The sequence below is a fragment of the Dasypus novemcinctus genome, chromosome 14 (assembly GCF_030445035.2).
Source record: "Dasypus novemcinctus isolate mDasNov1 chromosome 14, mDasNov1.1.hap2, whole genome shotgun sequence".
Classification (NCBI taxonomy): Eukaryota; Metazoa; Chordata; class Mammalia; order Cingulata; family Dasypodidae; genus Dasypus; species Dasypus novemcinctus.
Window position 1 is genome coordinate 71668322 of NC_080686.1, and position 25794 is coordinate 71694115.

The 25794-nt window shown below is 34.6% G+C and overlaps 1 protein-coding gene across 5 annotated transcripts in view; it reads left to right on the forward strand.

The window, feature by feature from the left end:
• EMC2 (ER membrane protein complex subunit 2) overlaps positions 1 to 25794 on the forward strand; it is a 93778-nt gene that overhangs the window by 66304 nt on the left and 1680 nt on the right. For all 5 annotated transcript variants that reach the window (XM_004457532.5, XM_071208002.1, XM_058275914.2 and 2 more), the window contains 5 exons: positions 2082 to 2167; positions 2322 to 2381; positions 7558 to 7639; positions 8455 to 8565; positions 10696 to 10800. In XM_004457532.5, the coding sequence (XP_004457589.1) occupies positions 2082 to 2167; positions 2322 to 2381; positions 7558 to 7639; positions 8455 to 8565; positions 10696 to 10800 (444 nt within the window). The remainder of the gene's footprint in view (positions 1 to 2081; positions 2168 to 2321; positions 2382 to 7557; positions 7640 to 8454; positions 8566 to 10695; positions 10801 to 25794) is intronic.

The window sequence follows — 25794 nt, forward strand, 5'->3', positions numbered from 1 at the left end:
TCTATTTGGTGGCATTAGTCCTCCCCAGGATGTGGGTCCACCCCCACTCTCACTACTTGGGATTCTACCCCTTGGTGTCACCCACTCTGGCAGAATGAGCATTTAGGCATTCCCCAGGAGCCCGTCCTGCATCAGACCCTCCCCTCCGAGCATTCTAAACAGGTAACCCTCTTTATTATATTTTGATATGATTTTCTCGGCATTTTACTCTCCACCACCTCCTGACCCTCTCCTGTGTTCGTATGCTCCCCCTCCCTCCCCCCACTTTTGGGCAACGTTACCCAACCATCCCTCCCCAGCCACCCTCAAACCCGTAAAGCCCCAACCAAAGGCAACCCCTTGCCCCCATTTTATCTCTTCTTTGTGTTCATACTTACCACCATCTCGTCTTAAATTCCCCCCCTGCAGACATCGGCTCATATCCTTCCTCCACCCTCCGATTTCCTGTAAGCCTATTGTTCAGTCTCTTGCTATCTAGGGCAGCTTGTTTATTTCATATCATTGAGGTCATGTAGTATTTGTCCTTCAATGTCTGGGTTGCTTCACTCAACATAAGGTTCTCAAGATTCATCCATGTTATCACATGTGTTTGTAGTGTGTTTGTTCTTACAGCCGAGTAGTATTCCATTGTGTGTATATACCACATTTTATTGATCCACTCATCTGTTGATGGGCATTTGGGTTGATTCCAACTTTTGGCAATAGTGAACAATGCTGCTATGAACATTGGTGTACATATATCGGTTTGTGTCCTTGTTTTCAGTTCTGCTGGGTATATACCCAGCAGTGGTATTGCTGGGTCATATGGCAAATCTATGGCTAGTTTTTTGAGAAACCGCCATACTTTCCTCCAGAATGGTTGGATCCTTCCGCATTCCCACCAGCAGTGGATGAGTGTTCCCCTTCCTTCACATCCTCTCCAGCACTTGTATTCTTCTGTTTTTTTCATAGCTGCCAATCTTATGGGTGTAAGATGGTATCTCATTGTAGTTTTGATTTGCATTTCCCTGATAGCTAGAGATTTGGAACATTTTTTCATGTGCTTTCTTGCCATTTGTATTTCTTCTTCGGAGAAGTGTCTGTTTAAGTCTTTTTTCCATTTTTTAAATGGGTTGTTTATCTTTTTATTTTCAAGATATAGGAGTTCTTTATATATGCAAGTTATAAGTTTCTTATCAGATATATGATTGCCAAATATTTTCTCCCATTGTGTGGGCTCCCTTTTTACTTTCTTGACAAACTCCTTTGAGGTGCAGAAGGCTTTAATTTTGAGGAAATCCCATTTATCTATTAGTTCTTTTGCTGCTCATGCTTTTGGTGAGATATTCGTAAATCCATTTCCTATTACAAGGTCCTACTACAATACATTTTTAATTTAATGTGTCTTTCTCTCAAGAGACTGAGTTCCTGTAGGGAATTACCTGTTCCTTTTTTAATCTTTGTATTTCCATTGTCTGGCACAGTACCTAGTAGATAGTAGATGTTCACTGTATACTTAGTGAATGAATAAATAGATGGCATTTGGTTTTATGTGTTTATCATTTTTAAAAACTTTAAAATTCAAGTTAAATGTTTTGTCTTATGAAATTTCTTTCAGATCTATATTATTCTTTTGAAAGACTTATAGGTAGAATTTTCTCTTCAAATATGAAGAAGTTGTCAGAAGCCATATTTGGATAATGACATTCAAGTGGCCACAGTGAGGTTTTTTTCTAATATCCACTATCTGCCTATCTCTAAGATACAAATCTTATGAATGACACAGAGTAAAGGACTTCAGCCTGGATAAAGATTAGGCTTCCCTGCTGGCTTGTAATTATTAGAATCTGTATGGTTATTTATTTGGATGAAATGATGCGTACATTGTGTGCATCAAAAATAAAGCGTATGTGATTGTTAGAGGAATGTTTGAATTCCCCAGGGGGACGTCCTGGGGTATGTTTATAAACTCCCAGCTATGCAGTAGTTCAACAATGGAATGTCACTGGCATTGAGATAATAATTTGCACAGTCAAATTACCTTCTTTATAAAAACCCAGGGAATCAGGAGGGCTTAATCCTTTATTAATGTCAACCCATAGGCTGCAAGAAAGCGTAAGATTGCCATTCGAAAAGCCCAGGGGAAAAATGTGGAGGCCATTCGGGAGCTGAATGAGTATCTGGAACAGTGAGTGTTTTACAAGAGGATTGTGTTTTGTTATTCTGATAAATCTTTTTTTTAATTAAAATGGAATTTGCATTTGATTTTCCTTTTTGCCTCCATGCTGTTCATTTATAGACTATCTACACACTTACTTTTTTTTTCTCTTTCCTCCCACCAGATTTGTTGGAGACCAAGAAGCCTGGCATGAACTTGCAGAACTTTATATCAATGAACATGAGTAAGTTGTTAGGCACAGGTAAAATTTTGTTAGAAGTGCAATTTTCATCAGTATGTAAATTGAGATGGCATAATGATTCCCAAAGGCCTGGTAGAAAGGTATGAATCACATGTTATTTAATGAAAAACAAAATAAATCAGCAATTAAATGAAAAATAACATATATTAACAATTTGCTCATCAGAAGACGTGAATAACTTTATTTAGGACATTTCTGTGCTACTAAATTATTTTTGTTTAAGAAATAAATTTTTCTTTCAAATATATTTGTATTTGGAATTTGAAAGGCTTGAATATGCTAAGCCAAGTTTATTTTGGGTGAATCAAAATTGTGAATTTTTAGAGTTCAAATTGTTCTTATATACAAAGAGTATTATACTCCCTGCTGTTTAAAAAATCTGTCAATTGTATGCATTTATTAGCCTTAGTGTTAAGAGAATCAACTCTTTCAAAGTTAGAAGCATTATGTTGCCTGGGTAAAAAATAAGAACAATCAAGAATGTTGAATGCTGTAGAAACTTGCTTATTGGATATTTAATGTTTTTGTTAGCATTTTTATTGCTGTAGTGACAGAGGAAATCCCAGTGTGAGAGGATTAGTTCAGTCTTACTGCAAGGTTTCTAATATCATAGCATTAACGCTAACCTCCATGTATAGGCATGATTTTTTTTCTTCCTTTAGTTCTTCCGCTGAATCTAAAGTATATTACATTGTTTCATTCCTTCTTTTTGAGAGACTAGAATCAGATTCTCAGGGAGTTGTAACCATATTCTTGAAGAGCAAGACATATACCATCAAATTAACTAAAGTTATTTATTATAGAATGAAGACACAGCTCTCTTGCCTTTGCCCAGGTGTCCGTATATATTGTGAAATGGAGAAGTAGGGTAGTTATTTGCATAATACCAATAAAAATGGGAGCTAAAATAAAAATAATACCTGTCATTTGACAAATCTATGGTGTATTCTGTGAACCATTGTTGAGTTCTCTACTACACTTGAGTATCAGATTCTGTCTGTTGTGGGTAGGAAATTGTTTCCTTAATCATGTTCAGTATAGATGTGTATATGCTTGTATACATACGTATGTAAATATACTCATGATTCTTATATACACTTGAAGGTGACAGTGTATTTGGTTTAAATGGTAATGATGTTTCCATTTTTTATAGTCTAAAAATCAACATTCTTTAAAGTATACAGTGTATAATACTTAAATTCAAGTAACATGAAACAGAATCTTCAAGGTGCGATAAAGAAATTAACATTTTAGAAATTTTGTCCCTAAAAAAAGTGATAGTCACTTAAAATTTATTTGTTTTTGAAGATCTTATGGAAATGTTTTTTTTTTTAATTAAAGAATGCTTAATACAGAAATTTTGGAAACCGAATAGACAAAAAGTACCTGTGTTCCATCATGCAAAGTTAACTACAGTTTATATTTGATTTTTGTTCTCTCCATACCTCTCTAAACAAGGGCCCACAATAGAATTAATCTTTTTAGCTTACGTTTTCCACTTAGTTATATTTTGTCAAAAATTTTCCATCACAATGAACATTTTTCAGTGTGATTTTTAAGTCTTTGAATGATCCTTCTTCCCAGTGTACCCTGGTATTCTTAACCAGTTTCCAATGGGGATCTCAAGGTTGTTTTTTATTTTTTCTGTAATGGTGTAGTATTATCTCTATTTTAACTCTTTCCTTCAGCTAAATTCTTAGAAGTGGAATTGCTTGACTAAATGATATGTACATTTTCTTTGTTTTTGTACAGTAGTTCCTGATTGTTTTCTAGAATGGTAATAAATACCATTTTAATCTCACCTGCAGTTATGGATGTCTTATCTTTGTCAACACTGGGTACTATCATTCTTTTTAACTTTTGCAAATTGTTTGGGAAGGTTATTACGTAGGTAGGACATTTCTGTAGAAGAGGTAAATTATTATAGGATGACAGTTTAGCAACAGTTTTGTGAACACAGTGGCAAAAATTTATCAGATTAGGAATAGCTAGACATGTTAATACATGTCGACATTCTTTTCTGCATATAAATAGTTATCAGTTATTTTAAGTATACTACGTCACGGGTACCATAATTGGCTTAGGTCTAGGAATTTTGACTCCAACTAAGTTTCTATATTAGAATGTTTATGCAAGCTTAGTATTGTTACAGAGAGAAAAAGGGATATAGAATTTTGCCACATAATTTTTTATCTCTTCAAGTCACCTTTAACTCAGGTTCTAATTTATAAATTCCAGTTTATCTTTAGTTATTCCAGTGGTATATGTCACACACATTAACCATACTGATATGCTTTACTTGTAAATATGAAAAGTTACAGTTACAATTTATATGTTAGCCTGTCATATGCAATATAAGTAAAAATACATTCACAATGTCAGACACTTAATTTTATTACTTGATTTATAGTTGAAACTAGATCAGCAAGGAATATCTAATAATATAAATTATTTATGATTGTGATTATGGTTCTTCATTTTACATCTGTTTTAATATAATATTCATATAAAATAGATTTATCAAGATTCCATAAGGAAAAACCATAATATTGGTAAAGCAGTGCAGGTGCAAATACTGTAACCTATAGTTATATATGCTTTTATGAGGAACAGAAGGGCAAAAATGTGTATAGTTCTTGTATAGACTCTAACATAGTAGTAATAGTTGTGTTCCTACTTTAAACCATTTCAGGTTGTTTTTGCTTCTCTAATCATAGTCTCATTGAGTCGGTTTGGGCTAGGTTCGTGAAAGAATTGCTTGCTCTTCTGTGTATCTAGAATGGTACTTCCTATGTGCCATCCTTGGGAATATAGTCACTCGAATCACTTGCCATATAAATTAATACTTCTCGGCTACCCTGTCTGAGAAAGAATGGACTAGACAATCTCTTAAGCTCCTTCTCATCTATATTATGTGATTCTATTTTTTATCCACAAAATTAGTTTAAGATATTCTACTTTATAAAATTAGGGGAAGAGTTCCTTCTATATGTGGTGCTAATTAATTTTGAGAAAAACACCTTAGTATTCATTTTGTAATAGAAATTTTTTAAAGGATTTTTATTTATTTATTTCTACCCCCCCTCCATTGTCTGTTCTCTGTGTCTGTTTACTGCATGTTCTTCTGTGTCAGCTTATATTCTTATTAGGCAGCTCCAAGAACTGATCTTGGGACCTTCTGGAGTGGGAGAGCGGCAGTCATTCTCTTGCGCCACCTCTACTCCCTGGTCTGCTTTGTCTCTTATTGTCTCTCCTCTGTGTCTTTTTTTGTTGTATCATCTTGTGTCAACTCTCCATGAGGGCCAGCTCGCCATGCGGGCCAGCACTCCTGTGTGGGCGAGCACTCCTGCGCACTCCGTGTGAGCCATTCGCCACACGGTCCAGCTTACCCTCACCAAGAGACCCTGGGTGTTGAACCCTTGACCTCCTGTATAGTGGACGGGAGTCCAGTTGCTTGAGCCACGTCTGCTTCCCTGCAATAGAAAATTTTACCTGCCCATTATATCTTGCTTTATGCTGTATTAGAACCAATTGTACTCAATTCATTTAAATCTCTAAGAACAATTACCCTTAGCCTTAATATGAATTTTAGCATCATTCCAGTTAAAGAAACACATTGAGAAAAGAACTTTTTGATGATAGGTTTAAAGTATAGACTTCTTTCATCTCTTTCAGAATGCTAAGTAGATAGCAGATAGCTAGTCATAATACTTTTGTTCTAGTCCTTTATTCAATCTTTTGTTTAATCATTTATGAATTAACTATCATTTGTCAAGAAGTGATGCAAGATTTTAGATATAATAATGAAAAAGACTGTACAATGTTAGATGAAAATCTATAAGGTCCTTTTTAAATATAAAATTTAATTTTATAATTTGGAGGTAACTTGCAGAGTGATTTTTGTTCCTCAGACCCTGTAGATTTGACTGCTGTATCCATTTTTTATGCTACCACTGACATTTCATCAGTGCCATCACCACCTCAAGTTTTCATTGTAGTGTGTAATGAATACAATGTACATAAAGTGATTAAGAGTGCAGGCTTTCTCAACTGGCACAGCCTGGGTTTCGGTCCTGGATCTGCTGTTTCCCAACTGTAATAGGCAATTATTTTACGTCTCTGTTCTTCAGTGGGTTGTCAAATTTAGAATTATGATAATAATTGCCTACTTCCTAGGGTTTTGGTAAGGATTAAATGAGTTCATACATTTAAAGCACTTAGAACATTATATGATACATAATAAGCATTTAATAAAAGCTAGCTTTTAGTCAATATACATGTGTAAAATTGGAACATGTATATATTGAAAAAGTAAGCATTGCAGACCTTAGTGTGAGGGTAAGTACCTTTGTATGTTTGAGACAAATGCCAAAAATAACTAGGTAATCTTTTCCTACTGAGTACTGTCATTACCTCATTAGGAATACATTTTTGCATTCTCAAGGATTCTCTCTAAATAGTGAGGATATTTGCATGGCTGTAAAAATGTACAGTATATTAAGGTGAATTAGAGTCATGTGATTAGAGCTATTCATCCAGAGCCCTTTGCTGCAGTTCTGTCCTTAGGTTTTCAGCAGGATTTTTGTTTCTCTACTCCATAGTTTAATAGTAGAGCTCATATCAAAATTACTAACTTGATCTATTTTCTAAGGGTTTAGAAATTTCTAACTTCATTATAATTTTGTATTTGACATTAAACTTAAATAATGGAAAAAACTTTGTAATAAAATATGTTAGTAAATATATAACCGTAAAGGGTTTTATCTAATGAATAAAAAGTATTTAATAAAATGTCTCATTCCTTACTGTTTAGCTATTGGAATATTTTATTAATCATCAGTGAACTTCCAGAAATTATCATATATGTAACCTGTGCTGAGATCTTGAAGCTTGTGTTTTTGTAATATTTGAATGTCGTAGTAGTGACCCATTTTTAAAAATGTAATATATTGACCCGAGGCAGCTTTAGGATTTAAGCCTTTGTTTATTCATTTCATTTAAATATTTAATGGTGACAAGTTTCATTAACAAAGGTATTTAGATTATTTTGAGACTAAAATGCCTGACATCACTAAAATTGCTGTTAGATTATATTAAGGGGTACCTAAGGTAAAATTTGTGACTTTTAAAATGAATTTCTCCTCTTGATATTTTTCAGCTATGCAAAGGCAGCCTTTTGTTTAGAGGAGCTTATGATGACTAATCCACACAATCACTTATACTGCCAGCAGTATGCCGAAGTAAGTGTTTTCAGAAACAACGATGGTGTGTGATCTTATTTTTGTTGTTATTGGATATTATATAACTAAGAATATGCCTTAATATTCAACAAGTATATAAATATTTAAAACATTTGATGAAAATTGAGTTGTGGGAATAAAAGGTTTAAATTTTTAAAACTATAATGTAAATACTGACTTCCTTTAAAAGTGCTTAAAGTGCTGAAATTTTTTCTGTTTTTCTGTTTGCATACTATTTTTTAAATTATGAATTCAGTGACTGAATCAGGATATTATAATGTGACTATTTGGCCACAGTTGTCAACATTTAATGGTTTCTAAGACATTTAAAACAATTATAAATTTTTAAGTCATTGTTTTAGAATATAGGAAGCATTTGCTTTATTTGTTTACTATTAAGAAGTTAATTCAGAAAAAAGGATATCTTTGTCCAGTGAGCACCTACATCATAGTACTAGCAAGACAATTAAATGCTGTTAGGTTAGAAGAACTTTGTTATTAAGGAATGTCAGTGGAGATGTAAAAGGTCAATTCAGTATCCAAGTCTAGATTTATAATGCTAGTAATAGAAAATTTAATATTGCAAAGTGTTCTGTGATCTTACTGTTCATGGAATAGGGTTTACAGTATGGAATAGATTTTGAGGGGATATGTTTTAAAATTTAGATTAATTTAACCTTAAGATGAATAATCTTTTAACATCTTGCATTTATTTATAGAATATCTGTTGCAATTCCTAATACCTATGATATAATGAAGTTTGCTGTATTTCAAAATAGTGAAATAAATAGGTTTCCTTACTGCAATTTTAACAGGTTAAATATACCCAGGGTGGACTTGAAAACCTAGAACTTTCAAGAAAGTATTTTGCACAGGCATTGAAACTGAACAACAGAAATATGAGAGCTTTGTTTGGGCTTTACATGGTAAGTTGAGTAACATGTTTAATGTTATTTTATGGAATCTCTTGTTTAAAATTAGCTGTCCTCTCCAATCCCTCCCTTCTGGTGGGTTGTTTTGTTTTGTTTTGCAGGGGTAGGGGGGTACGGGGTGGTTTTTTTTTTGGTATTTCATTAATGAACATGTATGATTTTTTTTCCCTCAAATTATTGATTCTCTGATATAAGGCAGTTTTATTTTTGAGCATTAACATATACCCTATCTGTTAGACATGTTATTGTAAAATAGATTTGATCATATCGGAATTAAAATCTACCCTTATAAAATTAAATAATAACAGTTAAAAAACCATATTGTGTAGTTTTAATTGTTTTTATATTCTTGGGTTTATGCCTACCATCGTATTTCTTATTTTATAATTGTATGAGATGTTTTAAATTATGCAAATTGAATCTTTTTTATGACATAGAAAAACAATTTCGAAAATGTTTGTGGGAATCATGTAATTAAATTTTTCTATTGTTTATGTGTGCCAAATAATTTAGAAAAGTCAATTAGCAAGAGCTATGAAAAATATAGGAAAAATATGCTGAGTTTTAAAATACAGAGAAAATGAGCCCTTCTCTGCAATCAGAAAGGCTAGAAAAATTAACTTTAAAATAAGCCAGCGTCTGTTTAAATTTTGATTTATTCTAGTTTTTTTCATGAACTTTTTAATGAGTATCTTCGTGTTGGACTCTGTTAAAAAGAATTGATCAAAGAAATGGAGACAGATAAACAAGAAAATTTGAGGAAATAAATGGCAGACTTTGGGTTAGAAAACAGTTCAAAGGGATTTCAAGAAATTTTATCTGGAGTCTGCCAGAGTCATTTGCAGTAGCTTAGACATACAGTATATTAGCAGTGTCTGTCAACGTAAATGCTGACTTTTAAAAATAAAATTAAAAAAGCCAATTATTATTAATAATAGTCTCCATATAGCACTTTTTGTACTACAAGCTTTATTTTTTTTTTTAATCATTAAATCTATTTGAGTAGTAGGTACTATTAGTTCCATTTCATAGATGAAGTCTCAAAAAGTTTTCATCATTTTACCTAAGGATGGACATAGTGCTACTAAGTAATTATACTGGGATTCCAGCCCAAGTAGTTGATTCCAGAGTAATGCTCTTACCCACTGCATTTGCTGAAATTTATGCCAAAAAGACATAAAAGACATAGCAATATAAAATCAAATTTTGGCATTAGAGACTGTATAAACAGAGTAAGATACACACAGGTGAATGATCTTATTACAGAAGGTAGATATAAAAGAAAGGCTGAACTTTTTATTGAATCGTATGGATAAATCCTTTTAAGTACAAGATAAATTTAAGAATAAGATAAAAATCTATCTCCCTCACCCCAGAAAAATGCAAATGTATATTTAAATATTAGCATATGATTTGGGGGGATTTACAGAGTCTTTCAATAGATACCAGATCAAGAGTTTAAAATGTTTTTTAAAAAGGAAAGCTTAGATAAAATTGCAGTGTTTCAGTAATTCTAATCAGTTTTAAGGAACAGTTTGGGAATTCTTGGTAGAGCAGAAAGAAATGGATCAGAGGTAAGAATCTCTTTCTGTTTCTAAGACTGCTGTTAACTTGTTTTAGTCAAGTAAAATCACTCCTATTGGATTTATATTTTATCGACTGTTAATGTAGGAAGGTGGAGTATATTACTTTTGAGGTTCCTTCTTCTATTAATATTCAGTAATTCTATAATTCTGATATAGGAATCCTGAAGGAATAACACCAGTAATATCCTATATCAGTAAAGTTATTTTTTATTTATAAAATGCTCTTATATGCCTTCTTTATTAAATGATGTCGGATTTTATCTTTAAGAGTTTTGGTAAATCCAAAATTGAATAATTTTAAACATTATTTAAAATATTCTTTCTCTTTTCTTATTTTGGAGTATACTATATTTTAAAATATGTTTTGATTTTTTTATATTAATTTCATTTAACTTTACTTTTATTTTAAAAATAGTTTTGATATAATTCTTTTGACTCTTTTTTTTAACATCTCATGACAACCATGACCCTTACATATTTTCTATTGCCTAAGCAAGAAAAAGGAATTTTGGTTTTGATGTTTTTCTTTTGTTTTTAGTCTGCAAGTCATATTGCTTCTAATCCAAAAGCAAGTGCAAAAATGAAAAAGGACAACATGAAATATGCTAGCTGGGCAGCTAGTCAAATAAACAGAGCTTATCAGGTTAGTATTGATAATTTCATGTTACTATATGGGTCAGTTAACATAATGTATTTCTTAGTTGTTATTTTTGTTTCTGCAAACTACACAACTAGATGTTTGCTTTGGACTTTTATGCCATTGGTTCTTTATCTTAACTGTGTCAAATTAATTTTAGGATCACATTTTTTTTTATTCAAAGTGAGTCTATTATGATTCCATAATTAGGCTTCTTATCACCTTGAAATCTTAGTAGTTTTCTGGATTTGCAAGCAAAATATTCAAAAAATCAGAAAAGGATAAAAAATTGGCATCTTGCATTTCTTGAGTGGTATCTCAAGAAATGAAGAAGAAAGAAAAGCCTAAAAGTAAGCTAACCAGATTAAGCTACTGACTATATAACAAAGTTTGTGTACTCTGCTTGTCATTCACATCTTATGATGAAATTTCTCTACTCATTTTGTAGTTTTCTGAAGCTCATCCTAAGAGACTTGTTGGGAAGGGCTTATAGCAAAAATATCTTCTTACATAAAGCATATTCATAAACTATATTTCTGTAGCCTTTATATTTGGAGAACAATTTGGCTGGTTTTTAAATCTGTGGCTTACATTTACTTTAAGTGCCTTAACTATATTGTTTCTTGTTTTCTAGTATAAAATGTTGCTGTCAAGAAGTGCAGGCAATCCTCATTTTCTTTCTTAGTGACTTAGACTTTTTGTCTGGTTGTCCAAAGGATTTTTGTCTCTATCTTTAAAATCCTGTAATTTTGCTGATTCTTGGGTAAATGTTCTCAAATACATGATATACCCTTTTAATATGTAGATTCAGTCTTCTTTCGTTTGAGAAAAGTCCTTTTATTTATACTTTTATATTCTGTTTGCTTTAGTATTCTTTTCCAGGAATCTACTTATAAGTACATTGGGGAGCAGATGTGGCTCAAGTGATTTAATGCCCACCTCCCACATGGGTTCAGGTCCCAGGTTCAGTTCCCGGTGCCTCCTGAAAAAACAAAGACAACAAGCAAAACAAATGAAAAAGCCAACTCAGGGAAACTGATGTGGTTCAGTGGTTGAACACTGGCTTTCCACATACAAGGTCCTGGGTTCAATCCCCAGCCCCCAGTACCTTAAAAAAATTTTTTTTGAGTTTTTTGGATCTCCTTTTCCTACCTCCTAAATCATACTTTTTTCCCCCAAGTCCTTTTCTGTCATTTTTTCTTCTTTCTTTTCCCATATTAATTGCTTTTGTGGAGTTATTTCATGTTCTTTTTCCATTCTCTACATTTAAATAAGGTGGTTTTCCTGGGCTTTTAGGGGAAGGTTTTTATGGAAAGGATTGGGGAGTGGGGTAAAGGGTAAGATAAGCTTTCTCAGTTTGACCCTTTAGCTTCCTACTTTTTGTTACAGAGGACCTAAATAAGACCTCTCTTTGTATCCAAACTCTCTCAGAACTAGGTCTGGTTTAGGAAGATTTTCTGGTTTAGAAGATTTTCTACTCCTAGAACTCTCAGGGCTTTGAATTTTAAAATGTAGCAGTCAGCTTTAAATGTATTTAATCACTATACTTTTTTTGTTTTCTTTCTGGGGTTTGCTGCTTCTGGGCACCACCCACTTTCTTGTACCATCCCCTCTCACCTCCAACCCCCTTATCTGTACCGCCTCTCTACCTTACTCCCTGTGATTCTGCCCTTTCAATTTGGTGTCAATTTTCTGAAGTTTCCCTTCAGGATATAAGGTTTTGACTTTGTGGAACAGGGTGTTTGCTGGATATTTGTGAGATCTTAGGCTGCTAGACTTGTTAAATCTCACATTTCCATGCAGGTATTTTGTGTTTTTCTTTAATTTCATGCTCATTTGGACTTTCCCAGCTTTGTAGCTCATTTGCAGATTCATCAACTCTGGTTCTCTTGTTTGGAGGATCAAGTTTTTATTTATAATTTTTTTGGTTGCTGGGGCTTTTAGAGAAGAAATTGTCTTCTTTTACTTCCTGCTGCTCCTACCACACAGTTGTTGATCTGGCTGTTGGTGGTGATACGACTACATGTGCTAGTATTCTAGGGTTTTGGAGGATTGTCTGTATTCTTTTTTTTTTTTTTTTTAAGCTGTCACTTGCGAGTTTGCATGTTTTTGATGGTGTGTATGTTTGTTTTTGCTCTTCTGGTTGGAGATGATTAGGAAGTTTAAAAAACCTACAGTATGCCCATGACCACAACATTGAAAGTCACCTTTGCGCATTTTTATTATATGAAATAAAGGATGTTAATTCTGTTGGCATACTGTAAGTCAGAATGTTTATACATAATTGCTGGGCTATTCAGTGTATTTGGGATAGCTTTCATCTGTAATGGGGTTTCACACAGAATAGGCTAAATATGTGTATATGTGTGCATGTGTATGATTTAAAGATAAGGCTTAGAAAAAATAAAACTGATGGTATGTAAGCTACATCAGGATTGCGGCTTATTTATGGAAAAAAACTAACTTCTAGGAGTGTTCTTTTTGTCTTAGCATAATTTAAAAAAATTATTTTAACAGATCAATTTTATTGATACATATTAATAAAGTACATAGTACATACATTACATAGTAATAAAATACAATTCGTCCAAACTATGTAATCACTGGTATTTGGTATAATTACATAGTTGTGCATTCATCACTTCAATCATTATTAGAGTATTCTCATTCTTCAATAATAATAATCTCTGTTTCCCCTGCTGTACATAGCTGCTATCTCTGGCTATTCTTTCTTATTTATTTATTTATTATTAAGCAGCTTTATGGAGATATATTCACATACCATACGATCTATCCAAAGTATATAATCAAAGGATTTTAGTATAATCATAGTGTTGTGCATTTAGAAAACTTTTATTAATCCCAAAAGAAAAACACTCCACACCACTTAGCATTCTTCCCCAGACATACATAACCACTAATCTAATTTCATCTTGATAAATTGATTTATATTTGCATTTTATATAAATGGACTCATACAATATGTAGTACTTTGTGTCTGGTTTCTTTCACTTAATGTAGTTTTTTTTGTCTGATATTACCATTTTATAGTATTAACATACATTTGTTCAGCTTCAAAGAAAGATGGTCTTATATATGCAGTTTTACCCATATTCATATTTCACATGTGGTTTTACTGTGCTGTACAGTTCGGTGTTAAATTTTTTAGCTTTCCTTTTAGTAACATACGTGACAGACTTTCCCTTTAAACCACTTTCATACCCACATAATAGTACTGCTAATTATAAACATTTTGCTAGGCTTTTACCTTTTCTGTTTATTTCCAAAGATTAGCACACATCCTTTTTACCAATTCTACACAAGTTAACCCTCAGCTTTCCATTCTCTAAACTCATTCTGTTTTCTGGTGACCCATATTCAAGTTATTAACTCCATGAGATTATACAATATATGTAGTTCATAATAGTACAATCATATATTTGTCCTTTTTTGTCTAGCTTTCTTCACTCAACATAATGTCCTCCAGGTTTATCCATGTTGTCATATGCTTTATGATTTCATTTATTCTTACAGCTGCATAATATTCCATCATGTGTCTACACCAGTTTGTTTATCCATTCTTAGGTTGAAGGATACCTGGGTTCTTTCTATCTTTTGGCAATTGTGAATAATACACTATGAACATCAGTGTGCAGATGTCTGTTCATGTCACTGCTCTCATTTCTTCTGGGTGTATACACAGTAGTGGTATTGCCAGGTCACATGGCAAATCTGTATTCAGCTTCTTTAGGAACTGCCAAATGGTCCTCTACACTGTCTGTACCATTCTGCATTCCCACCAACAATGAATAAGTGTTCCTATCTCTCCATTCCTCTCCAACACTTGTAGTTGTCTTTTTAATAGTGACCATTCTAATAGGTATGAAATGATACGTAATTGTAGTTTGGATTTGCATTTCCCTAATCGCTAGTGATGTTGAACATTTTTTCCTGTGTTTTTTTAAAAACAATTTTATTCACATACTGTAAATTCTGTCCAAAGTATATAGTCATTGACTCCCAGTATAACCACAGGTTGTGCATTCATCATCACTATCAATTTTAGAACATTTTCATTACTCCAAAAAGAAAAATCCCATATACCTTATACCCTTATTATTGACCCTTAGCATTAGTATAGTACTTTTTTATAATTGATGAAAAAACATTAAAATATTACTATCAACTATAGTCCATATCTTGCATTAATTGTATTTTTTCCCACATACTACCCTATTATTAACACCTTGTAAGAGTGACGTACATTTGTTCTAGTTCATGGGAGAACATTGTTATATTTGTACTGTCAACCACAGTCATCATCCACAGCTGTGTTCACTATGTTATACTGTCTCAAGTTTATCCTCTAGCTTTCCTTCTATTAACATGTGTGGTCCTTAACTTCTCTTTCCAACCACACTAATTTGAACTAATTATTTAATGAATAAACTCCTGGTATTAAAATCCAGAGTATAGGTTACCAGGAGATATAATGAGAGTAGAGAATGGGGAGCTTGATGCTTAATGTGTGCAGAATTTTTTTTTCTGTTTTGTGACTTTCTATTAAATTCCCTTTTTTTTTGTATTGAATAAATATAAATTTTTTTTGACTCATACAATATGCTACACAATATATTTGGTTCATAGTAACGCATTCATACAATATTTGTCCTTTTGTGTCTGGTTTTCTTCGCTCAACATAATGTCCTCCAGGTTCATCCGTGTTGTCATATGATTTACAACTTCATTTCTTCTTACAGCTGCATAATTTTCCATCATGCGAATACACTACAGTTTGTTTATCCATTCATCAGTTGATGGACACTTGGGTTGTTCCACCTTTTGGCAATTGTGTATAATGCTGCTATGAACATCGGTGTGCAGATGTCTGTTAATGTCACTGCTTTCATGTCTTCTGGATATGAACCCAGAATTATTGCAGGGTCATGTGACAAGTCTATATTCAGCTTCTTTAGGAACTGCCAAACAGTCCTCCACAGTGGCTATACCATTCTGCATTCCCACCAATAGTGAATAAGTTTTCTTATCTCTCCACATCCTTTCCTACACTTGTAGTTCTCTGTCTTTTTAATAGTGACCATTCTGATAGATGAGAAATGATATCTCATTGTAGTTTTGATTTGCATTTCCCTAATCATTAGTGATGTTGAGCATTTTTCCATGTATTTTTTTGTCATTTAATTTCTTCTTTGGACAAATGTCTATTCAAGTCATTGGCCCATTTTTTAACCATGTCCTTTGTTTTTTTATTATTGAATTGTAGCATCTGTTTATATATCATAGATATTAAACCCTTATTGGATGTGATTTCCAAATATTTTCTCCCATTGAGTTAGCTACAATTTTGAGTTGATTCTCATAGAGGGAGTGAGATAGGGGTCCTCTTTCATTCTTTTGGTTTTGGATATCCAGTTCTCCCAGCACCATTTGTTAAAGAGACTATTTTGTCCTGTTGGCTTGGACTTGGTACGTTTGTTAAAAACTAGTTGACTGTAGAGGTAACTGTTTATTTCTGGACTCTTAGTTCTAATCCATTGATCAGTGTGTCTGTCTTTATGCCAGAACCATGCTGTTTTGACCACTGTGACTTTGTAATGTGTTTCAAGGTCAGAAGTGAAATTCTTTCCCACATCGCTCTTCTTTTTTAGAATGCTTTTGACTATTCGGGTGCACTTTCCCTTCCAAACAAATTTGGTAATTGCCTTGTCTATTTCTGTTAAGTAGGCTGTTGGAATTTTGAATGTTATTATATTGAATCTATAAATCGGTTTGGGTAGGATTGATGTCCTCACAATATTTAGTCTTCCAATCCATCAGCATGGAATACCTTTCCATTTGTTTAGATTTTCATTCATTTCTTTTGGTGGTGGTTTATAGTTTTCATCATACAGCTTCTGTACTTCTTTGGTTAAATTGATTCCTAGGTATTTGAGTCTTTTTGTTGCTATTGTAAATGGACGTTTTCCCCCATTTTCCTCCTCAGATTGTTCAGTACTAGTATGCAGAAATTACTGAATTTTGTCTGTTGATCTTGTATCCTGCCACTTTGCTGAACTCGTTTATTAGTTCAAGTAGCTTTGTCTTAGACATTTCAGAATTTTCTAAATATAGGATCATGTCACCTGCAAATGGTAAGAGTTTTACTTCCTCTTTTCCTCTTTGGATGCCTTTTATTTTATTTTTCTTGTATAATTGCTATAGCTAGAACTTCTAGTACAATGTTGAATAACAGTGGTAAGAGTAGGCATCCTTGTCTTGTTCCTGCTCTTAGTAGTAAAGCTTTCAAACTTTTCCCCATTGAGTACATGCCTTTATCATACTAAGGAATTTACTTCTTTTCCTATCTTTCGAAGTGTTTTTATTAAAAAAGATTGCTAGATTTTGTCGAATGCCTTTTCTGCATCGATCAAGGTGATCATGTGGTATTTTACCTTCAGTTTGTTAATGTGCTTTATTATGTTGATCGATTTTCTTATGTCAGACCACCCTTGCATACGAGGAATAAATCCCACTTGGTTGTGATGTATGTCTTTCGATAAGCTTTTTGTGTTCTATTTGCAAGTATTTTGTCAAGAATTTTTGCTTCTATGTTCATTAGAAAGATTGATTTGTAATTTTCCTTTTTTTGTTGTCTTTATCTGACTTCAGGTAGTTTTCCCTCCTCTTCAATTTTTTGAAAGAGTTTAAACAGGATTGGTGTTAATTCCTCTCAAAGAATGCTTAGTAGAATTCACTGGGAAGCCATTTGGTCCTGGATTTTTATTAGGAGATTTTTGATGACTGATTCAGTCTCTTTAAGTGTGATTGGTTTTGTTATGTTCTTGTATTTCTTGTAGCGTCAGTGTAGGTTACTTGTGCATTTCTAGGAATTAGTCCGTTTCATCTAGGTTGTCTAGTTTGTTGTCATACAGTTTCTTCTAGTATCTTATTAGGATCATTTTTATTTCTTTGAGTCAATTGTAATTTCCCCCCTTTCATTTCTGATTGTATTTATTTATATCTTCTCTCTTTTGTTCTTTGTTAGTCGAGCTAGGGGTTTGTCAACTTTACTGATCTTCTCAAAGCACCAGCTTTTGGTTTTGTTGATTTTCTTTATTGTTTTTTATTCTCAATTTCATCTATTTCTGCTCTAGTCGTTATTTCTTTCCTTCTGCTTGCTTTGGGTATGATTTGCTCTTCTTTTTCTCTTTTCTTGCCCTGTTTAGTTAGATCTTTGATTCTAACTCTTTCTTCTTTGTTAAATATAGATGTTTAGAGCTATAAATTTACCTCTCAGCACTGCCTTTGCTGTATCCCATAAGTTTTGATAAGTTATGTTCTTGTTTTCATTCATCTCAATATATTTACTTATTTCACTTGCAGTTTCTTCTTTGACCCATGATTATTTAGGAGTGTGTTATTTAGACTCCACTTATTTGTGGATTTACCTTTTTGCTGTCTATTACTGATTTCCAGTTTCATTCCATTATCTGCCAAGGTGCTTTGGATAATTTCAATCTTTTTATGTTTATTGAGAGCTGCATTAGGACCTAACATGTGGTCTGTCATGAAGAAAGATCCATGGGCACTTGAGAAGAATGTGTAATTTGATGAGTTTGGATGTAACTCTGTCTCTGTTTTTTAGATCTATTTCATTTATTATATTGTTCAAGACTCTGTTTCCTTGCTGATCTTCTGTCTGGTTGTTCTTTCTAATGATGTGAGTGGTGTCTTGAAGTCTCCAATCAATATTGTAGAGACAATCTATTTCTCCCTTCATTTTTGCCAGAGTTTGCCTCATGTATTTTGGGGAATACTGGTTAGGTGAATAAATATTTATGACTGTTATATCTTTCTGGTGGATTTTCCCTTTTGCTAATATATAATGCCTTCTGTATATGTCTTATAACTTCTTTGCATTTAAAGTCTGTTTTGCCCGATATTAGTATAGCTAACCCTGCTCTTTTTTGGTTACTGTTTGCATGGAGTATCTTTTCCATCCTTTCACTTTGAGCCAGTTTGCATCCCTGAGTCTAAGGTGAATCTCTTGTAAGTAGCATATGGTTGGCTCATGTTTTTTTATCCATTCTCTCAGCCTATATCTTTTGATTGGGGAGTTTAATCCATTACATTCAGTGATATTACTGTAAGTGCATTCTTTACTTCATCCATTTTATTCTTTGGTTTTCATATATCTTATTTTTGTCTTTTTTTTCACTCTTTTGGTTACCCTTTCTGCTATTATTGCCTTTTACACTCCAAGCCTCTCTCTTCTGTCTTTTTCTTTCACACTGTGAGACTAACTTTCTATATTTCCTGCAAAAGTAGATTTTTTTTAACAAACTCTTTTAGTTTCTATTTTTTTGTGAATGTTTTAAACTCACGTTCATATTTGAAGGACAGTTTTGCTTGATAAAGAGTTCTTGGCTAGTAGTTTTTCTCTCAGTATCCTAATTGTACCATACCACTCTTCACCTCCATGGTTTCTGGTGAGAAATCTGCACCAAGTCTTATGGGCATCCCTTATATGTAATGGTTGGCTTCTACCTTGCTGCTATCACAATTTTCTCTTTATCTTTGATGTTTGACATTCTGAGTAGTATGTGTCTTGGAGTACGTCTATTCAGATTTATTCTGGTTGGGATACGGTGCACTGTTTGGACATGTAAGTTCATTTCTTTTTTTTAAATTAAAATTATTTATTTATTTTTAAAAATTACATTAAAAAAATATGAGGTCCCAATCAACCCCACCGCCCCCACCCCCCACTCCCCCCACAGCAACACTCTCTCCCATCATCGTGACACATCCATTGCACCCGGTAAGTACATCTCTGAACATCACTGCACCCCGTAGTCAATGGTCCACATCATAGCCCACACTCTCCCACGTTCCATCCAGTGAGCCCTGGGGGGATCTACAATGTCCCGTAATTGTCCGTGAAGCACCATCCAGGACAACTCCACGTCCCGAAAACGCCTCCACATCTCATCTCTTCCTCCCATTCCCCAAACCCAGCAGCCACCATGGCTACCCTTCCCACACCCATTCCACATTTTCTCTGTGGACATTGGATTGGTTGTGTCCATTGCACATCTATGTCAAGTGGGGGCTTAGATTCCACATGGATACTGGATGCACTCCTGCTTTCAGTTGTAGACACTCTAGGCTCCATGGTGTGGTGGTTGACCTTCTTCAACTCCATGTTAGCTGAGTGGGGTAAGTCCAATAAATCAAAGTGTAGGAGCTGAAGTCTGTTGAGGCTCTGGGCCTGGGTGTCTTATTATCAGTCCAGAGATTCAAATCCCCTAAATATATCTTAAACCCCAGCACCAACTACAATTCCAATAAAGTAGCATGCAAGTCTTGTGAGAAGAGATCCCCTCTGAGTCCAATGGCCGGGGGCTCACTGTCGTGGACCCTGGGGGAGCAGCGGCAGTCCCCCAGGTGCAACGGCAAGAACAGGAAGGAAGGAGGGCCCAACAGTGGGCTCCTGATACTAATGGCTATGCTTTTGAGCCTATACACCTGCAATAAGAACAAGGCCTAGAGTAGCACTGTGCCTGGGAGTTTCCTCCTGACAGCCTTCATGTTACGCAAATGTGGCCACTCTCACAGCCAAACTCAGCATATAGATGCAGTGCATTCCCCCCAGTGTAAGTTCATTTCTTTCACAAGAGTTGGGAATTTTTCAGCTATTATTTTCTCTGATACTCTTCCCCCTTTCCTTTCTCTTCTCCTTCTGGGACTTCCATGACACATATGTTTTTCTGTGTTTTGTGTTATCATTCAACTCCCTGAGCTCCTTCTCCATTTCTTCCATTATTTTCTTTCCCTCTTCAATTTCAGCTGTTCTGTCTTTGGTATCACTTATTCTTTCTCTGTCATTTTCAGTCTGTCTCTAATGTGTATTTGATCTCACCTATCATGTCTTTCATTCCCATGAGCTCTGTTACCTTATTTCAGTTTTTAAATTCTTTGTGTTCACTCATTGTCTTCTTGATGTCCTTTATCTCTTTTGCCATATTGTCTGAATCAAATCATTAATTTAATTCTGGATATTTGTGTGCATCTTATTAATTAGTTGTCTTGAAATCTGTGTCTCTTCTCGGGTTTTGATATATTCCATTTTTGGGCCCTGTCTTATGTATGGCTCACAATTTTTTGTTGATGTCTAGGTATCTGATTAGGGTGGTGAATTTACTTAGACAGTAGATTTCTTTCATAGGCTTTTAGTGGTGGAATGCTGGGTGTTACTACTGTTTTTTGATTCTTGATTCAACCTGTTCTAGGTCTTTAGGATTTTCCCTGTTAGTTGCTCAAATCAGGGCCCTGAACCCAGTAATGGACTGCAAACCTGTTCCCTAGGGCCTTGGGGAGGGAAGCAGTAAAAGCCCGAAATACCCCTCTTTCTTACTTTAAATTTCCTCTTCTGCCCTTTCTTTAGTCCACCAGCATATGGTGCTCTTTGGCAGCCCTCTCATTTCAATGCCTAGTTGGAGTATGTTTGCTGCAACATGGACCAGATCATTGTGACAGAGGTTACTGCCTAGAGACCAAGAGCCTTGTAATTCAAACTTTCTCAGAAGCCATTCTCCAACCTTTGCTGCAAGCCCCCTCCCTTTTCCTGAGTAGGAAGTAATTCCACTCCTCTCTGCATCTTCAACAACCAGTCCTCGTCAGTAGAGAGAGTGATGGAGTAGGATCTCTTTGGTCATTGCTGGCTTGTAAGGCAGATAATGGCTTGGTCCCACCCGGCCTGTTAGGGCTTGTGGGATACAACAGACAAATTTGTAGGTCAGACGCTGAGTCAGCTTTAGGCCGAGTCCCTCTCTCTCGCCTTTTCTCAGGACATGGCCCCTTTTGTCTGTAGCCTTCAGCCCAGAGGCCTGAGAATTCAAGTGTCTATAGTGTGGGGGAGGGTGTCGGAATTTGCAGCTTTCGGTTTGAAGTAACTCACAGTTTTGCTTTCGCAGTTCTTTTCCTTTACCTCTCTTTCCTTTGGGCTGTGCTCAGTCTTCCCTTGGTATCCTAAACTCTAGAAGATTTTTTTTTCCAGGCCATTTCTGCCTGTCCTCTAGGTATTTTTCTGGGAGAGAAGAGCATCCCATGTCTTCATAGTCTACCATCTTCCCAGAAGTGTGTATAAAAATTACTTTTCATTAAATTATAAAGGATATAGAAAAATGCAAATCATAAGTTTACATTTCAATGAACAACAAGGTAAATATATCTTGGCTAATAAATACAATGTTAGTAGCACCCTAAAAGCCTAAAAGCCCTCTTAGTGCCGCCTCTAAATTTTATCCTTCTCAGAGTTTTCACTACCCTAACTTATAACTCTATAACTCAGTTTAAGCTTTTTGTAAACTTTCTAGAATCATACAGTATGTTTTCATTTTTGTTCTGACCTATTTCAGTCACTGTAGTTTGTGAGACTTTTCCTTGTATATATTTGTAATTCGTTCATTTTTATTGCTCTGTAATGTAGTATGCACATATTACAACTTATTTACCTTGTCAATTGTTGATGGACATTTGGATTATTTCCTGTTGGAATTGATGTTTATGTATGAAGTGAAGTGGATTTCCAGTGTTTCTGTTCATCTCTATATTCTACCACAAGTTCCATTCTTTGGAAGTTAATACAGTGTAGTAGTTCAGAGAGGCTAGATTCATATTAGCTGGGTTCATATTTTGGATCTGTCATTTATTAACCATTTGACTTGCACAAATTAAATAAAACATCCCAATGCCTAGTTTCTCATTCTCAATATGGGCATAATAAATTCTTTCTCCTTATCTCCTGAATGATAAAAGGTCCCCTTGATAATATCTCTAGGCAAGCATGACCACACTGCCTTATGCAATGTACTTTACCCAGTCCTTTCTTGATGCCGTAGGGAAGGACAGTACAAAGAATTTTTCTTGGCAGTTTCTCTGTCATCTTGAATACCACTCCAGGAAGGTAATGCATCTCTCAGTTGGTGATGTCAGTGGTGTTGCCACTTCCAGTAGTCTTCAATTGGGAACCACCTATTATGCACGATGTATTTTTGCCTCCTGGCACCAGTAACAGGTTTTAAATAAAATCTCTTGATGCTTTTGAAGATTTCATATTCTGTGCAAAAAACAAAACAAAACAAAAACGGCACAGAGGTTTTGCATTCTCTATGAAGCAGATTCCAAAGTATTTGTATCTGTTAGCTTTTGCTAACTTAATACTTAAAATCATGATTTATTTGCTTATGATTCTGTAAGTGGCAGTTTGGCTTGGACTCATTTGGGTAATTCTTCTGCTTGACCCAGCTGGGGTCACTCATGTTTCTGTGATCTGTGCTTGGTCAAAGGTCTCACTTACATGTTTGGTGGTTGACTGGCTGTCAACTGTAGATGCTGTGCCTGTGTCTACCATTAGGCAGGCTAACTTGGGCTTACTCATGTGGTGATCTCAGGGTTCCAAGAACAGCATACTAGGCAAAAGCTGATGCACAAGCACTTTCCATGCCTCTGGCATGTCAAAATTTTGCCATAATTCCCAAGCAAGGCACATGGTCAGTCCAGACTCAAGGATTGTGAGAGTTCACCTCTTGGTAGGAAGGTGAATATATGTGGTCATTTAGCAAGCTATCCTGTTATATAACTCAAACAGTATTTCCTCCCTTCTATTTTAATCTGTTTTGCTTTTTCTTTTTAACAGCTTTATGGAGGGATAATTTACATGCAGAAATGCACATGTTTGAAGTATAGTTTGAATTTGGATAAATATATATACCTCTGTCACCACCACCCCAATCAAGATATAAACATTTCTGTCACCCTCAGATGTTTCCTTCTGCCACTTTGCAGTCAGCTCCACTCTGTACTGTGGGTAAACAATCAAGAAGAATTGATTTTTATCCCTCTAAATGTGTTTTGCCTGTAGTAGAAATTGATATAAATGGGATCATATATTATATACTCTTTTTATGCCTGACTTCTTTCATTCACTTAATGTTTCTGAGATTCATCAATTCACCTATCCATTTTATTTATACTGTTAATTTGCCTAGCCATATTATTTCCCACAAATTGTGTAAAGGTCAATTTTAGCCCAACTTACCCTAATTATCACAAAGTATGAAATCATTGATCTCTGAATTTGATAAGCAAGTTTTTATTATTTTAGTTTTATTATTTTTTGTTCTTTCTATTGAGTTTTCTTTTAGATCCAAAAGAGAATTATGAAGGAAGTGTTTACTTAAGCAAGAGCTAATTGAATGGAAAAAATCCAGAATTTGAATAATGTGGGAAAGAATAACTTGGAGAGATCGACATTTTAGTAATTATTATTATTTTTTTTTTTTTTTTTAAAGATTTTATTTATTTATTTAATTCCCCCCCCCCCCCCCCCGGTTGTCTCTTCTTGGTGTCCATTTGCTGCGTCTTGTTTCTTTGTCCGCTTCTGTTGTCGTCAGCGGCACGGGAAGTGTGGGCGGCGCCATTCCTGGGCAGGCTGCACTTTCTTTTCACGCTGGGCAACTTTCCTCATGGGCGCACTCCTTGCGCGTGGGGCTCCCCCACGCGGGGGACACCCTTGCGTGGCAGGGCACTCCTTGCGCGCATCAGCACTACGCATGGCCAGCTCCACACGGGTCAAGGAGGTCCGGGGTTTGAACCGCGGACCTCCCATGTGGTAGACGGACACCCTAACCACTGGGCCAAAGTCCGTTTCCCGACATTTTAGTAATTAGATAAGTCTCTGGGATCTAATTGAGAATGTCATGACTCATGTTTACATATATAAACCAGTGTAAAGTATATAATAAATATTCCTATTGTAACGTTTCTCTAGATATTTGTAAATTAGAAAAAATGAGGTTTTAAAACTGCTTTTCTTTCTTTGTTTCCACGTAATGAAACAGAATATGGCTACTACTTGCTCTTCAATTAGGTAATTGGTTTAGCATGTTCAATAGAGGCAGGCAACTTTGATTAATGCTCATGAAAAATTTTAAAGTGAACCTACTTGATAATTTTCCAGATAAATGCTTCTTTGGTACACTGTTAAATTCTTCTATGCTAGTAATGATTGCAGAAGTGATTCTGATATTATCCTTTTGGGAAATAGAGAATTAAATCATGATTTGAGGAAAAATGGTATTCCGGCTTAATCAGTTAAATTGCCATATAATTCTGGAATGGACAAAATAATTGCATGTCTGACAAAATTTAAAGTGATAGATTTGTATTTCCAACTTTCTTTTTATTTGTTCTGACACAAGTTAATGTGGTATATTCTAAATTGCGCTGGTTTTTCAGTAGTGTTGATAGTCTTAGGTGATTTTTTTTTTATTAGCTAATTTTTAAAACCACAGATTCATTTTCACTATGATTTTCATTATTTACAAACTAAGTAAAATGCTATATTTTAAAATACATATTAGGACATTAGCTATGAGCTCTCAGAGAATTTTTTTTTCTGCCTATTTAAGAGTGTAAATGTTACTATGTGGTTGCCTATTTTATACCCCTCCCCCAACTCATCAAAGCTTTTCCTCAGAATTAGACCTTTAAATATCTGATTAGGTTCATTCCTGTTTACTTTGAATAGGCAGTGGTAAAAGGAAAGGCTTTCTGTTTTTGGTAAATCTTTGCAAAAGTGAATTTATGGATATAACAGAATAAATATGTCCCCATCTTTAACTCACTAAGGGAAATTATCAAAGCATAAAGTTTTAAATGCAGTGTTGCTATTATCATATCTTATGATATCTTTTAACTAGAACTTGTGCATCTAACATTTGAAACCCTTATATTAGTAATGTCTTTAAAAAGAAAAAAGTGATCTTGATGCTTATAGGAAGGTTTTTTCTTTCCCTGGCATTTCCCCAGGAAACCTCCTTTACCCTATCAAATCAAGATTCAACGACTAAAGAATATGGTTTAGGAAATAGGGGAATCATAACGATAAGCTGTAATCTTAGGGGTCAGAAGCAGGTTACCATTTCCTGAATTCTA